The sequence below is a fragment of the Onychostoma macrolepis genome, chromosome 23, assembly GCF_012432095.1.
Source record: "Onychostoma macrolepis isolate SWU-2019 chromosome 23, ASM1243209v1, whole genome shotgun sequence".
NCBI classification, from domain to species: Eukaryota; Metazoa; Chordata; class Actinopteri; order Cypriniformes; family Cyprinidae; genus Onychostoma; species Onychostoma macrolepis.
In genome coordinates, this window is record NC_081177.1 from 6,061,625 (window position 1) to 6,075,292 (window position 13,668).

Below are 13,668 nucleotides of genomic sequence, written 5' to 3' on the forward strand. Positions count from 1 at the left end.
GAGGAATGTACATCTGCTAGACGTCGCTCTCTGGCAAACTCCTTCCAAGCAGCATTCGTCTTCCTTTACACCTCCAAGAGTCAATTTAGTTTCCTATGCACGTCACGTCACTGATGCAACCGATGAACCCTTTAGGGGAAAATCTAGTGGAGCGTTTTCATACGAGTTCATGCGAGATCTAAAGATATGAAAAGATGGAATTCAATTAAGAAGTGATGCACATTGAGTTGCTAATGAAGGCCTGTGTCGAGATGTTTTCCAGAGGTCGGTGTAGGATACAGTCAGTGAGAGCAGCACTTCATTCATTCGAATGTTTAAACAAGTCAGTGTATCATATCGCAGAATTTTCCGGGATAAACTTTACAACAGAGTTTAGCCAAGCAGGCTCACTCGACAGCCCCGTGCAGTTTATTTTGGCATCCTTCGCCATCCCAGAATGCAGCAGCTTTTTCATCTGGGCACTGGGAGAAGCTGTTAATGTGCTACATTAGATTTTCTTGAAACATTTACTGCTTGGGTTTACCGAGTCGCGCTTATTTGATGTAACCTGGTACTTTTGAGCATTTCGACTTTCATTAAGCTGCAATACTTGTGATTTAAGAGTGAAACGGAGTTGCTGGTTTCTAAACACACTGATACGGTTGAGGGAAGTAAATCTCTGATAATAAACCCTGATAAGCGTATATTGATGTATATTTGTGTCCTTATTTTAAAATGAAAACATTGAAAAACATTGAAACTTTTCACTGCTGTCCAAGTTAAGCATGCCAAATAAACTTTGAAATCTTTGGATGAATTTCAAGAGTAGCCCAATATTTGGGATTAGAAGGGAAAAACTTCATAAATAAACCATGCCACATTTTCCATGGAATATTTTCTGAGTAGAAACTGTCTTATTTAACCATAACCTTTATCCACATCCTTTCTGTTTTGTATGTGTGTGTTTAAATGTGTTTTATATATATATATATCTTTTTCGGTAACACTTTACAATAAGGTTCATTAGTTAACATTAGTTAACAACATTAGTTAACATGAACTAAGAATGAACAATACTTCTACAGCATTTCTTAATCTCAGTTAATGTTAATTTCAGCATTTACTAATGCATTATTAAAATCACAAGTTGTGTTTGTTAACATTAGTTAATGCACTGTCAGCTAACATGAACTAACAATGAACAACTCTATTTTTATTAACTAACGTTAACAAAGATGAATAAAGAGTGTAATAAATGTATTGATCATTGTTTGTTCATGTTAGTTAATACATTGACTAATGTTAACAAATGACACCTTATTGTAAAGTGTTACCTCTTTTTCTGATCCATTTATATATAATTTTACTGGATGGAAATAATTTTTTTAAATATGTATTTTAATTAGTGCTGTCAAACGATTAATTGCATCCAAAATAAAAGTTTTGTGTGTGTGCTGTGTATATTCATTATGTATATATATAAATACACACACATGCATGTATATACTTAAGAAAAATATGTTATGTTTATATATTAAATGTATTTACATATAAACTATATAAATATATACATGTAAATCCATGTACATATTTTCAAAAAATATATATATATATTGTATGAGTGTGTGTTTATATTTACATAATAAATATACACAACACACACACATATATATTATGTAAACAAAAACTTATATTTTGGATGCGAATAATTGTTTGACAGCACTAATTTGAATATTTAAACAAAATTGAAATATATGTTTATGTCTAAATAAAAAAAAATCAAATATTTAAAATAATAAATGTATTAATTAATGTAATTATTTTTATAATTTAACAATGAATGTATTATGGATAATAAAAATGAATGAATAATTTTACTTCTTTTGCTGTTTTTCCAGTGGAAAGTGAGTTTGTACTATCTTTGTTAATGCCATTCAAACATTTTAAGCGCCGATACACTTTCTGTGGCCATTTTACTGTATTTGAGCCCAATGCGACTCTGAATGTGCAGTGTAGTAAAGCTGTATGGTTACTTAATGAGCCCTGTCCCTTCACAACCCCGCTGTGTGTACCTCGTCTCTTTCATGCATATGCTTAAACATCGCTCCTGTTTTCATTTTTCTCCCCCTCCTCTTCCCCTCAGCGCTAATTTTTTCAAGGCCACAATGAAGTTCTTGTGCGCCACTGTCTGAGAGAAGCCGCAGAAATGCCTTGGCGCAGAGGCTGGAGACGTCATGGATTCCTGAGTGCGCGCTCTGCAGGAAAGCCCTGAGTCTCCGAGATGGAGCCGCTCCAGGTTTCCATGGCAGAGCGCACAAACAGGAGGAAACACTGAGGGAATCCCGTTATTTTACAGCATTGGCCCATTATAAACACCCAGAGCCGGGGAAGGAAGCCGCTCTTGATTCTCAAGTCAATCCTCAGAGCAGGCAAAGGAGTTCATACCACACAGAACTACTGCTATTGCGCACCACTCTTTTTTGCACTTATAACGGAGTATTTGCTTTTTCGTTCTCAGCTTTCTCCATCCAGATTTTTTTTTCTTCTTCTTTCTGCTATGAACTGTACAGAAAGGCTATTTCTGGACTGTTGAATTTATTTTTTGTATATTTTCCAAATGTTTAGAGAGTCTTGGAGACTGATGCACTTCCACAGCATGAGGTCGATGGATCAAGGTATGGATGGCGCGTGCTGAAGTGTTGTGAATTACTGGTAATCAATAATTTGATTTTTAACGTTTTCTTATAGCTAAACTGTTCATGCTAAATGCAGTGTAAATGGAATGAACGTAATTAATGATGTACTAAGCAATGAAAGGTGTACAGTATATTACAGTGTGTACAGTAAAGGGCAGTTACGTCATGAGGGAACTCTCAATGACATCAATACGTGCAATATTGAGACTTGAAAATGTAATCGTTTATGCTTCTTAACATATTCCTTTTTTGAATGATTGAACTTTTACACTTATTACTGACTATTGTCATGCATTTAACAGACTGTTTAGTTTTCAAAAAATGTTTTAATACGAAATTGCTTTAGTTGGTCAAGCACATGGAAAGTTATGTCTCTTTGATTTTTATTTGTACATGTGTGGTAGAGTTTATTCAGAGAGAGGAGATGCAGTAGTTCAGGTGCGCTTGGGTTTAAATGGCATGTCTGTGATGCACAGAACATGAAATGATTTAATACTACTAATAAATGGCCAGCTGAATTTGGATTGGCATACTATACAGATGTGGCAGAAATAGTAAGGATTTCTTATAGTTCATCATGACTCACCATGAGTATTGAATATCATTAGTTACATAAAATTCAGACTCCTTAGCTATTCATAGATCATGCTGCAATGGAAAGTTCAGGTAATGTTGAACAACCCTAGATACTGCCACCATGTAAATAATCACATCGTGTCATTTCAGTCTATAAAAGTCTGGATTTGTCTGGAATAACTGTGGGTCTAAAATTACGGGTTATTTTCCACCTTCGTTCCAAAAAACTCTCAGGTCAGAATAAGATCGAGACGTCTGATGAGATGGAAAGTGGTTTGATATTTTAAGGAATCATAAATTAAGTGACAGTTTGATAACAGACAGACAGACAGACAGAGCAGAGACAAACTTTTTGTCTAAATGGTTCCATAAAGAACCTTTAACATCCGAAGAACCTTTCTGTTTCACAAAAGCTTCTTTGTGGAGAAAGAAGGTTCTTCAGATTATAAAAAGGTAAGGAAGAGATGGTTCTTTAAAGAACCTTTGACTGAATGGTTCTTTGTGGAACCAAAAATGGTTCTTCTATGGCATCACTGTTAAGAATCTTTTAAGCATCTTTATTTTTAAGAGTGTAGATAGATAGACAGACAGACAGACAGACAGACCGATAGATAGATAGATAGATAGATAGATAGATAGATAGATAGATAGATAGATAGATAGATAGATAGATAGATAGATAGATAGATAGATAGATAGATAGATAGATAGATAGATAGATAGATAGATAGATAGATACAGACAGACAGACAGACAGACAGACAGACAGACAGACAGACAGACAGATAGATAGATAGATAGATAGATAGATAGATAGATAGATAGATAGATAGATAGATAGATAGATAGATAGATAGATAGATAGATAGATAGATGATAGATAGATAGATAGATAGATAGATAGATAGATAGATAGATAGATACAGACAGACAGACAGACAGACAGACAGACAGACCGATAGATAGATAGATAGATAGATAGACAGATAGACAGATAGATAGATAGACAGATAGATAGATAGATAGATAGATGATAGATAGATAGATAGATAGATAGATAGATAGATAGATAGATAGATAGATAGATAGATGGATAAATAGACAGACAGACTGATAGATAGATAGATAGATAGATAGATAGACAGACAGACAGACAGACAGACAGACAGACAGACAGACAGACAGACAGACAGACAGACAGACAGATAGATAGATAGATAGATAGATAGATAGATAGATAGATAGATAGATAGATAGATAGATAGATAGAAGATAGATAGATAGATAGATAGATAGATAGATAGATAGATAGATAGACAGATAGATGGATAAATAGACAGACAGACAGACAGACTGATAGATAGATAGATAGATAGATAGACAGACAGACAGACAGACAGACAGACAGACAGACAGACAGACAGACAGACAGACAGACAGACAGACAGACAGACAGACAGATAGATAGATAGATAGATAGATAGATAGATAGATAGATAGATAGATAGATAGATAGATAGATAGATAGATAGATAGATAGATAGATAGACAGATAGACAGATAGATAGATAGACCTAACTATGGCTCTGTCTCGTTTGTATGTAGTTCGTCTGATCGTCGAGTCGTATTGTGTAGTGATGAACGCTCGGGGGCAGCAGTTCTTACGGGATGAGGTCGGGACTCACACCCGCCCTTACAAACTGAGATCAAGGACTAGTTGCTTTTGCTGTCGCAGTTATATAGTACTTGTCAACAGGAGGCGCGTCTCATCCATTTTATCACCTCTGTTTGATTGACAGATTGTTTTATGCTACCTGTAGTACGACAAACACTCAGACAAACCTGTTCAAGCCATCACTTTATCACTGACGCGACGCAGTAAACGCGTCCTGTCCGCTCCGTCGCGTCCATTGACTCCATTCCTGGCCACTTTCTTTGACAGTAATGGCCGTGTAGTGATTTTGTCGCCTCTAGTGTAAATGGGGGTGTGAGAGAAGTTTAAAGCGGAAGTTGAACTTGACTTGAGCGCGTCCGTCTCTGTATTCTCATTCATGCGTTTGGTGCTCGGACCCCTGCGTGTCAAACAGCCGGCGTTGTCTCGACGCGTTTATGAAGTTGCTGTGGTGTAAATAAATCCGATCGAGACAGATGAGCTCTTTTTACGACGATAAGGCTGCGTTAGGACTGGCTGAGGAGCTCGATCAGGTGCACTGTCAGGATGAGCTGGAGTTTGACTATCTTTTTGAGTATGGAAGCACAACGGGACTTCAAGGTTTGTTTCACTAAACTTCTGTATAAGATGTGCGCTGAAGACTATATAACTACCAGCATAATAATGTTTAGCTGTTTGAACTATTGCAAAGAAGTTATACTTATTAAATACTGTATGTATAGGCTATATGATTTAATGTAATGCATATGAAATATAATAGGCTATATATATATATAGGGACAGAAACGCTTCCCTGGGAGGATTTTAAAACTATTGTAATAAATTAATGATGTAGACCTATTAATAGTAGAATGTGATGTAATATTTTAATATAATACATGTTTGTAGGTTTTTATTATACAGTATTCTAGTTATTAAGTGTTTATTTATTTCATTTTCCCCTCCACATAAATGTAGGCTATACAAATGTTAAAATCAGTGATATTTTAATTAGTTTGTTATACTAAAAACGTATATGATTTTTAAAATTAATTAGGGATTTATGTCTGCATTTTTTTTTATGACAATCAATCTCTGCTCACAATATTGATGTCATTACCATTACATCAGGCAACAATTGCATTTTTCTAAACTCTTTAAAATGACAGGGGAGCGCGTCTCATCCAAGACATGACACTTTGGACATCAGAAATGTAATACATTTTTGTAACACTGATGAATGTACATTATAATCTAAAAGTTCCGGAAGATGTTGTCACCAAACGCTCAGAGTGTGATCATTTCATTCGTTTTGATGTTGCACGTGATGGTAATGACATTTGAACTTGAACTTGCTAACACAACATCACACATTACACCAAAACAGCACATGTGACAGAATGCAAATTTACACAAAAATGTGTAGAATACAGAGCACATTATGCAGAATACTGTATCCCATAATGCAATGCGACCTTTTATTTCCAGAGTGATGAAATGAACCAGAATCTCAACAAGGCTGAGTTAGTTGATTGGACTGTCAAACATGTAAAAGCGTTTGTGTAAATTAATACACAGAATTTGATTGCAAATGCAAAACAATTGTATTTATTTCCATAAAGTGCAACAGTCGGGTTCCGGAAGTTAAAATCCCATTTATTTTCTCTATAGGGGAATTAATTGTGAATCATACCTTAAAGAGAGACTTACTGTGAGCTACAAGGTTGTTATTCGGTGGTACATGCTTCTGTTGAAGTCCTCATCACACATTTGAACTTATTTTCTATAATAATCATGTTTAACAGTGGAATGAAAAAATACATACAGTAGCTACATAAACTACATGCACTGTAAAAAGTGATAAGTTGACTTAACTTAAAAAAATTGAGGAAACCTGTTGAAATTTTTAAGTAAATGCTAATTAAAATAATAAGTGAATTGTCAAGTTCACTTAACTTTTTTTTATTATTATTATTTACTTAATAATTTAAAGGCAACGGGTTTCCTCCATTTTTTTAAGTTAAGTCAACTTATCACTTTTTACAGTGTAGGAAGCACAGCCAATTACATATTTGTATGCAATGAATGTTGTAATGAACATCTTGTAATCATGATTATGTAATTCGCAAAGTTAGTTGTTTAAGCCTTCAAGAACACAGTCCTGTACCTTTGACATTTTGTCCAATTTTCAGATGCACTTCACCATATAGCTGGTTGGTTTGATTCATGGCTTTTAACTCTTAAACGAAGACTTTTAAAAATCCCTATTGGAAAAATACTTTCGAAAGCAAGGCTGCTGAAAAGAACACTCATCGTTTACCGCTTCCAGAATATATTGTTCAATCTGAATTAAATCAAAAATGAACAGACTTGAATTGAACTGAATTCTGTAGAGCTGCGTATAGCAGAATTCAGCTTGTTTCATAATTTGATGAACTTTGCACAATTATCAAACAAAATTGGATTGACTTGAGCTGAATAATGACACCATTATCTTCTGTAGAACTGCTTTGTTGTTGAACTTAGTTTGCTTTGTAACTATAATTAACTTTGCAACATCCACACTGTTATTGAGCTAAATTGAAGCAACACTGAACTAAATTGTGATAAATGACACTCGGTGCTGGACAGATTACTTACAAAGTGTAGTCTGTTACTGTTTACAAATCAGTGATGAAAACTGTAGTCGGTAATGTCATTTACATTACTCATTTTAGTTAATGTATATTCGGACTACTTTTGGATTACTTTTAGATTACTTTTGACCTAACTTGTTTATAGATTTGAATTGGATTATTGTTATAAAAAAAGAAATAAACTATATTCCATTCTTTGTTATCAATATGTTATGAAATGTATTAAACATTACATTACTCCAGGGTTTCCCTAAGTGGGGTCATTTTTTTGTTGTTGTCGGCAATGTTTATTAGTAATTATTTGTCTCATATATTGCATAATTGATTGAGAGGTGCTTTTGTCCCCAAATCCAGAAGCATGGATCACAAATTAATTTACATGACATTTACATGGCCTTTCTATATTGTGAACGTTCATAGCCATACGATATGACACAGTAGAATTTTTTAGAAAGGAACATTTCAAATTTTGGAGAATCAATGAATAATTTATTGTCATTGTGTGAGTAATCTGTAATTATAGCCCATAAAAAAGTAACCGTAATCTGATTATGAACATTTTAAAACGTAATATAATCTAATTACAAGTACTACATTTTTGGAATCTGATTACATAATCCAGATGATATGAAATCAGTTACTACTCAGCACTGATGACACTATTGTCTTTGTAGAGCTGCTTTTGGAGTTTGCTTCAGAATGAATGAATTTTGCCATATTTACAGTGTTTTTGAATTTAATTGAGCTGAATAACGACACTTTTGTCTTCTGTAAAGCTGCATTATAGTTCAACTGAGTTCGCTTCACAATTAATTAACTTTGCAACATTCATACTGGTATTGAACTTAATTAAATGAACATGAAATTCAACTGAATAATGACAGCTGCTTTACATCGGAAACTGTATTTGCATCATAATTGAGGAACCTTGCGACATTCAGTTATTGAATTGAATCAATATTGAACTAAATTAAGGTGAATTTAATGACACTATTGTCTTTTATAGCTGCTTTACAAGTGAAGTACTAACTTTTAGTACTGTTATTTTCTTGTTTATTACTGTGATCTGCATTGTATAAAATGCTATGAACACAGGTGATTTGATTTTAAATAGTAGGCAGCATACTTTGTTTACCGAGTTTTTGGGCACTCTTACCCATTTGGTGTCTGTTGTTTATTTGTTACAGATGAGCAAAGCATCTCCTCGCACAAAGACCTCATCTCTCCTCCCAGCCTCTCCTATCCTGTGGAGGAAGCTCAACCGTACGGCATCAAGCCGTGTGCGGCTTCCTTCGCCGAACTCAGCGCCGAAGGTCTCTCAGGCTACGCTCAACTGGAGCCCAAGAGCTTCCTGGAGAACGCCAGACCCAACAGCCAAGCCCTGAGCCCCCGGATCGAGATCACACCCTCCCGAGAGCACTATAGTCATGGTCGAGATTCGCTCCAGAACCATCTGGTGAACATCAGCCCCAGTCCCGGTCTCACCGTGCCCGGTCACGACCCTTTGGCCTACAGGGAGCCGCAGTGCTTGAGTCCCGCCAGCAGCAACTCATCCACCTCCTGGCATTCGGAGAATCTCTCGCCCTGGGCTTCCCCTTGCGTTTCGCCCAGCAACAGCCAAGCGGCTGGAGAACTTTGCCCACGTCTCCAAGGCGTCCACACAGGTTCCCCTCGAACCAGTCCGGGAACTTCTCCGCGAAGCAGCCTGGCCGAGGACGGCTTCGTGGGGCCGCGCTCTCCTTCGCCCCGGCACGGCTCGCGCTCCACCTCCCCTCTATGCAAACGCACCTACGACATGTACAGAAACCTGGTGCCGGTGGCCCGTTCGCGCAGCCCGTCACCCCACAGTGGCCATGAAGAGCATCACGCCCCCCATTACGGCTCCAATAACATCTCAGGGGTCATGAATGGGTTCGGCATCGCCCAAGCTAGTTCCATTCCTACCAAAATCGTGAAGACCAACCAGCAGGCCTACCCGCTTTACCCAGAGAACCACACTGAGAGTTACCTGGTGTCATGTGACCAGGATATGAAGACTAAACCTGGACCTGAACCGTTCTTCGTAATCCCTCAAATCTGGCCTAAACAGCTGGTGCCGGGAATATGCAGGTAAATATTTGCTCAAGTGTCATCATTTTTCTTTGATGCGGGGTTTGCTTGAAAAGTGATAGGAAGATAGTTTGTTGACATTACAATTTGATAAATTTTTATTTACAATTAAAGATACAAATTTACACTTATTTACACTTTTCATGGTACATGTAACCCCTAATATGGGTGTCAGTACTAATACCCATCTAGAAAGTAAGGTTATCGGTCACCGATATTAGACCGATATGCATATATATTGAAATCAAATTTAATAAAAACAAATTCTTCATTAAAAGTGTAAATATTTATTTAAAATGAAAATTTTGGTTTATTATCTGTTGGCGAACCTGTCAGTTGGGTAAGCAGACTTGGTTATTGGCCTCTGCCGATAATCTTAAATATTAAAATATTAAAATATTAAACATTAAAAAATAAATAAATATACATTTAATACAATATTTATTTCACATAAAAACAAAAAATTATTTCTAACAACTTACATACTTTTGGCATTCAAAAGTTTATGGTCAGTAAGATTTTTATGTTTTTGAAAAAAATAATAATTTGATATTACAGTAAAAACAACAATATTGTGAAATATTTTTACAATTTCGAATAACTGTTTTCTATTTGAATATATTTAAAAATTTTATTTGCTGAATTTTCAGCATCATTATGCCAGTCTTCAGTGTCACATTATCCTTCAGAAATCAGTCTAATAAGCTGATTTGCTGCTCAAGAAACATTTTATTATTATTATTAATTATGAAACAGTTGTGCTGATTCATATTTTTGTGGAAACTATGAATCTTTGATGAAAAGAAAGATTTAAAATAGAAATCTTTTGTAACGTTATATGTCTTTACTGTCCTTTTTAATCAATATAATGCACCCTTGCTAAATATAAGTATTGTTTAAAAACAAAAAATCGTACTGACCCCAAACTATAAAGATGTTTCCAGTTTGACCTGGCATCAGTGGCACAGTATAAGATGACACGTTCTGCAAAGCCCTCCATGGCTCATGCACCTGCTGCTCTTTTCATACTACGAATCGGATATGTGAAGCAAATGAGCATGACTATCATCTTTCATCTGTCCCAGCATCCCCGTGGCTTCTCTGCCGCCGCTGGAGTGGCCTCTGCCCACTCGCACCGATCAGTATGAGCTCTACATCGAGGTGCAGCCCAAACCACACCACAGGGCTCATTATGAGACCGAGGGCAGCCGCGGGGCAGTCAAAGCCCCTACTGGAGGTCACCCGGTGGTCCAGGTGGGTGTTCACTCTGTATCGCCTCACTAGATGTGCGTGTGAAGGTATTTCCTAGTCATTATGCAGCGTGAGGTGATTTCGCCCCCAGGTCAGGGCTTTGAAAATGGCCCTCTGCTCTTCTGTGTGTTGTCTGCTTTTATCAACCCCCACACAAATTAATGCACTCATTCATTAGTAGTGTGTGTTAAGACGATGAGCATCACTACTGTTATTGCTTATGCTTATGGTCAGGGATTTTTGAAAAAAAATTTTCCTTAAAATCCCTAACCCTAATTATTAAAACGTAAACTCATAACTCATCCAGATACAGAAATGAGACCTCAAATAATGCAGATGGTTAAGTCAAGACTTTGTGTTTGCCAACACCCTATCAACTACTAAGCAACACCTTATAATCCTCCCGGAACACCCTAGCAACATGGCTTATTTTTTAAATTTTTAAATTTTATTTAATTTTATTATTTAATTTTATTATTTTCATCTATTTTATTTTATTTTATTTTATTTTATTTTTATTATTTTCATCTATTTTATATTATAATGATTATATATATATATATATATATATATATATATATGTGTGTGTATATGTGTATGTGTATGTGTATGTGTATGAGTATATAGAAAATATATTAATATAAATTATAATAAATGATAACTATATATAATTTCATTAGTTATTATTATATATTGTACTAAATATTTATTGTGTATTTTATTTTATAAATGCCATTTTGTAAAAATTGAAATTGCAGTTAAAAAAAATATATATATATGTTTATGTATATTTTAATTGTAATTTTTCACCATAATTTTTTAAATTGTGTTTATTTGTTTTATATATATCTTTATTTAATTTATTTTTTTACCTTTCATTTAATTTTTATTTGTTGCTTTTATTTGTTGCATTTACAAATATTATATATGTTATTTGTATGTATGTATGTATGTATTATTATTATTATTATACATTTTATAAAAATATTTAGTATTTTATTATAATATTTGTAATTATTGTATTTAATTAATTCATTTATTTTTTTAATTTTACAGAGGGTTTTACTGCTTTCAGATTTGCTTTAAGGTTGCTGAACTCTGGTCAGGAAGTTGTTTACCTCGAGCTTTTACAGACGCAGTAATGGCAGCTGTATTCTGAAGACACATGATATTGCTCAGTTAGTTTGTTTACCATTTAAAGTTTGAAGTTGCTCGGGTAACAGTTTATATGAAAGGCCTCTTGTTGCTTTTTGCTCTCTCAGTGTAAACCATCTTTAATGGTCTTGTTAGCGGAGCGGCCAGCATCCTTCCGATGTCAGTGCTCTGCTAAAGATTGCAGACTGCCTTGGCAAAGCCAAAATGTTTAATGCTTTCCATTCCCTGGCGCTGGCTGTGGTCAGTGCAGCGCGGCGCTGGCCAATCACGTGGCAGGAGTTACTCAGGACTGCTCCTTCCTCTACTTTACTTTTCCAACCTCACCACTGACTCACCACTCGCCCGCTGCCATGGCAACCAGGTTCTCAGATGGCCCATGGAAACGGCTGTGTTTACTCACTCACCTGTACCTTAAAGAGACCCATTTAGACGTTTCATGCAGAATGACAGTATTTATAGGATTCTGCTGTAAAATTAATTAAACGTCATGTTGTTAGTAAAAGGCTATTTAAGGTCACGTTTCACTACAAAATAATAATAATAATAATTATATATACAGTATATATATATACAGTATATATATATATATATATATATATATATATATATATATATATATATATATATATACAGTATATATATATATATTCTTATTTCCTTAAACATTTGTTTGTTTGTTTTTATTTAAAATAATATACTAATATTATTTATTTATTTATTTTGGATGAACACAATTATGTAAGGGATAATCAACGGCTAGCTGTGCATTAAACGATTTGAATGCACGATGTGGAGGCGAAGAACCACCCGATGAGCAGCGGATGTGTTCGTATTTGCACTGCAATATTTGACCGGAATGATAAAAATGGCGGTTATTTTCGTCTGTATTACTATTCAACTGTAACTGTATGTTACTATGGTTACCAATGTTTATAGGAAGCGCATTAATATAGAACGTGATTAAACTGACCTGGAACTACCTTTGCAGTTCAACCAATTTAATCAACACCTGCCAGCCAATCAGAATCGAGTATTCAGACAGACCATGTCATAAATAAATATATATATATATATATATATATATATATATATATATATATATATATATATATATATATATATATATATATATATGTATATGTAAATCTGAGCACAGTTTGAGACGCTCTAGAGGAGACATTATTGAGCTTTTTCTTTGGAGAAACGTCTGAGAAGCGGAAGACTTGAGCAAACATGGCAGTATGCTCTCCGTTTAATCTCACTGCACTTTAGAAGGAGCAGTTGAGATATTAAAGAGATCTCATTTATGATTTGTCTTTGTCAGATGTTGCTTTTAAGCAAGACTTTCATCATATTCATATTCATCGTATAAAAGTTTAGTATGTCACTAAACCTAGTTCTGTCTGCAGTTCTTTTGCTCCACCTGCACACAATTCATCCCACATATCTGATGGAACACTGTTGTTTACCAATTTTGTCCACCAAAAATGAGATGAAGTGTTGACACATGCCCTGTTCAATGTGCTTTTGAACTCCAGAGTAAATTTAGCTGCATCTTCATGCTCTGTGGTTTCTGCACGCTTCCTTCCGATCTAGACACTTTTTTTTTTTCTAA

General features: G+C 35.1%; 1 protein-coding gene across 2 annotated transcripts in view; it reads left to right on the forward strand.

Moving 5' to 3' along the window:
• The first annotated feature begins 2,565 nt into the window (after positions 1–2,565).
• nfatc2a (nuclear factor of activated T cells 2a) overlaps positions 2,566–13,668 on the forward strand; it is a 31,053-nt gene continuing 19,950 nt past the window's right edge. The window contains exons 1-3 of one of the 2 annotated variants that reach the window (XM_058762804.1): positions 2,566–2,654; positions 8,726–9,647; positions 10,733–10,901. In XM_058762804.1, the coding sequence (XP_058618787.1) occupies positions 2,597–2,654; positions 8,726–9,647; positions 10,733–10,901 (1,149 nt within the window). In that variant the 5' untranslated portion in view covers positions 2,566–2,596. Of the gene's footprint in view, positions 2,655–5,090; positions 5,524–8,725; positions 9,648–10,732; positions 10,902–13,668 lie in introns of those variants that run through there. The other variant, XM_058762803.1, reaches the window with a different exon arrangement.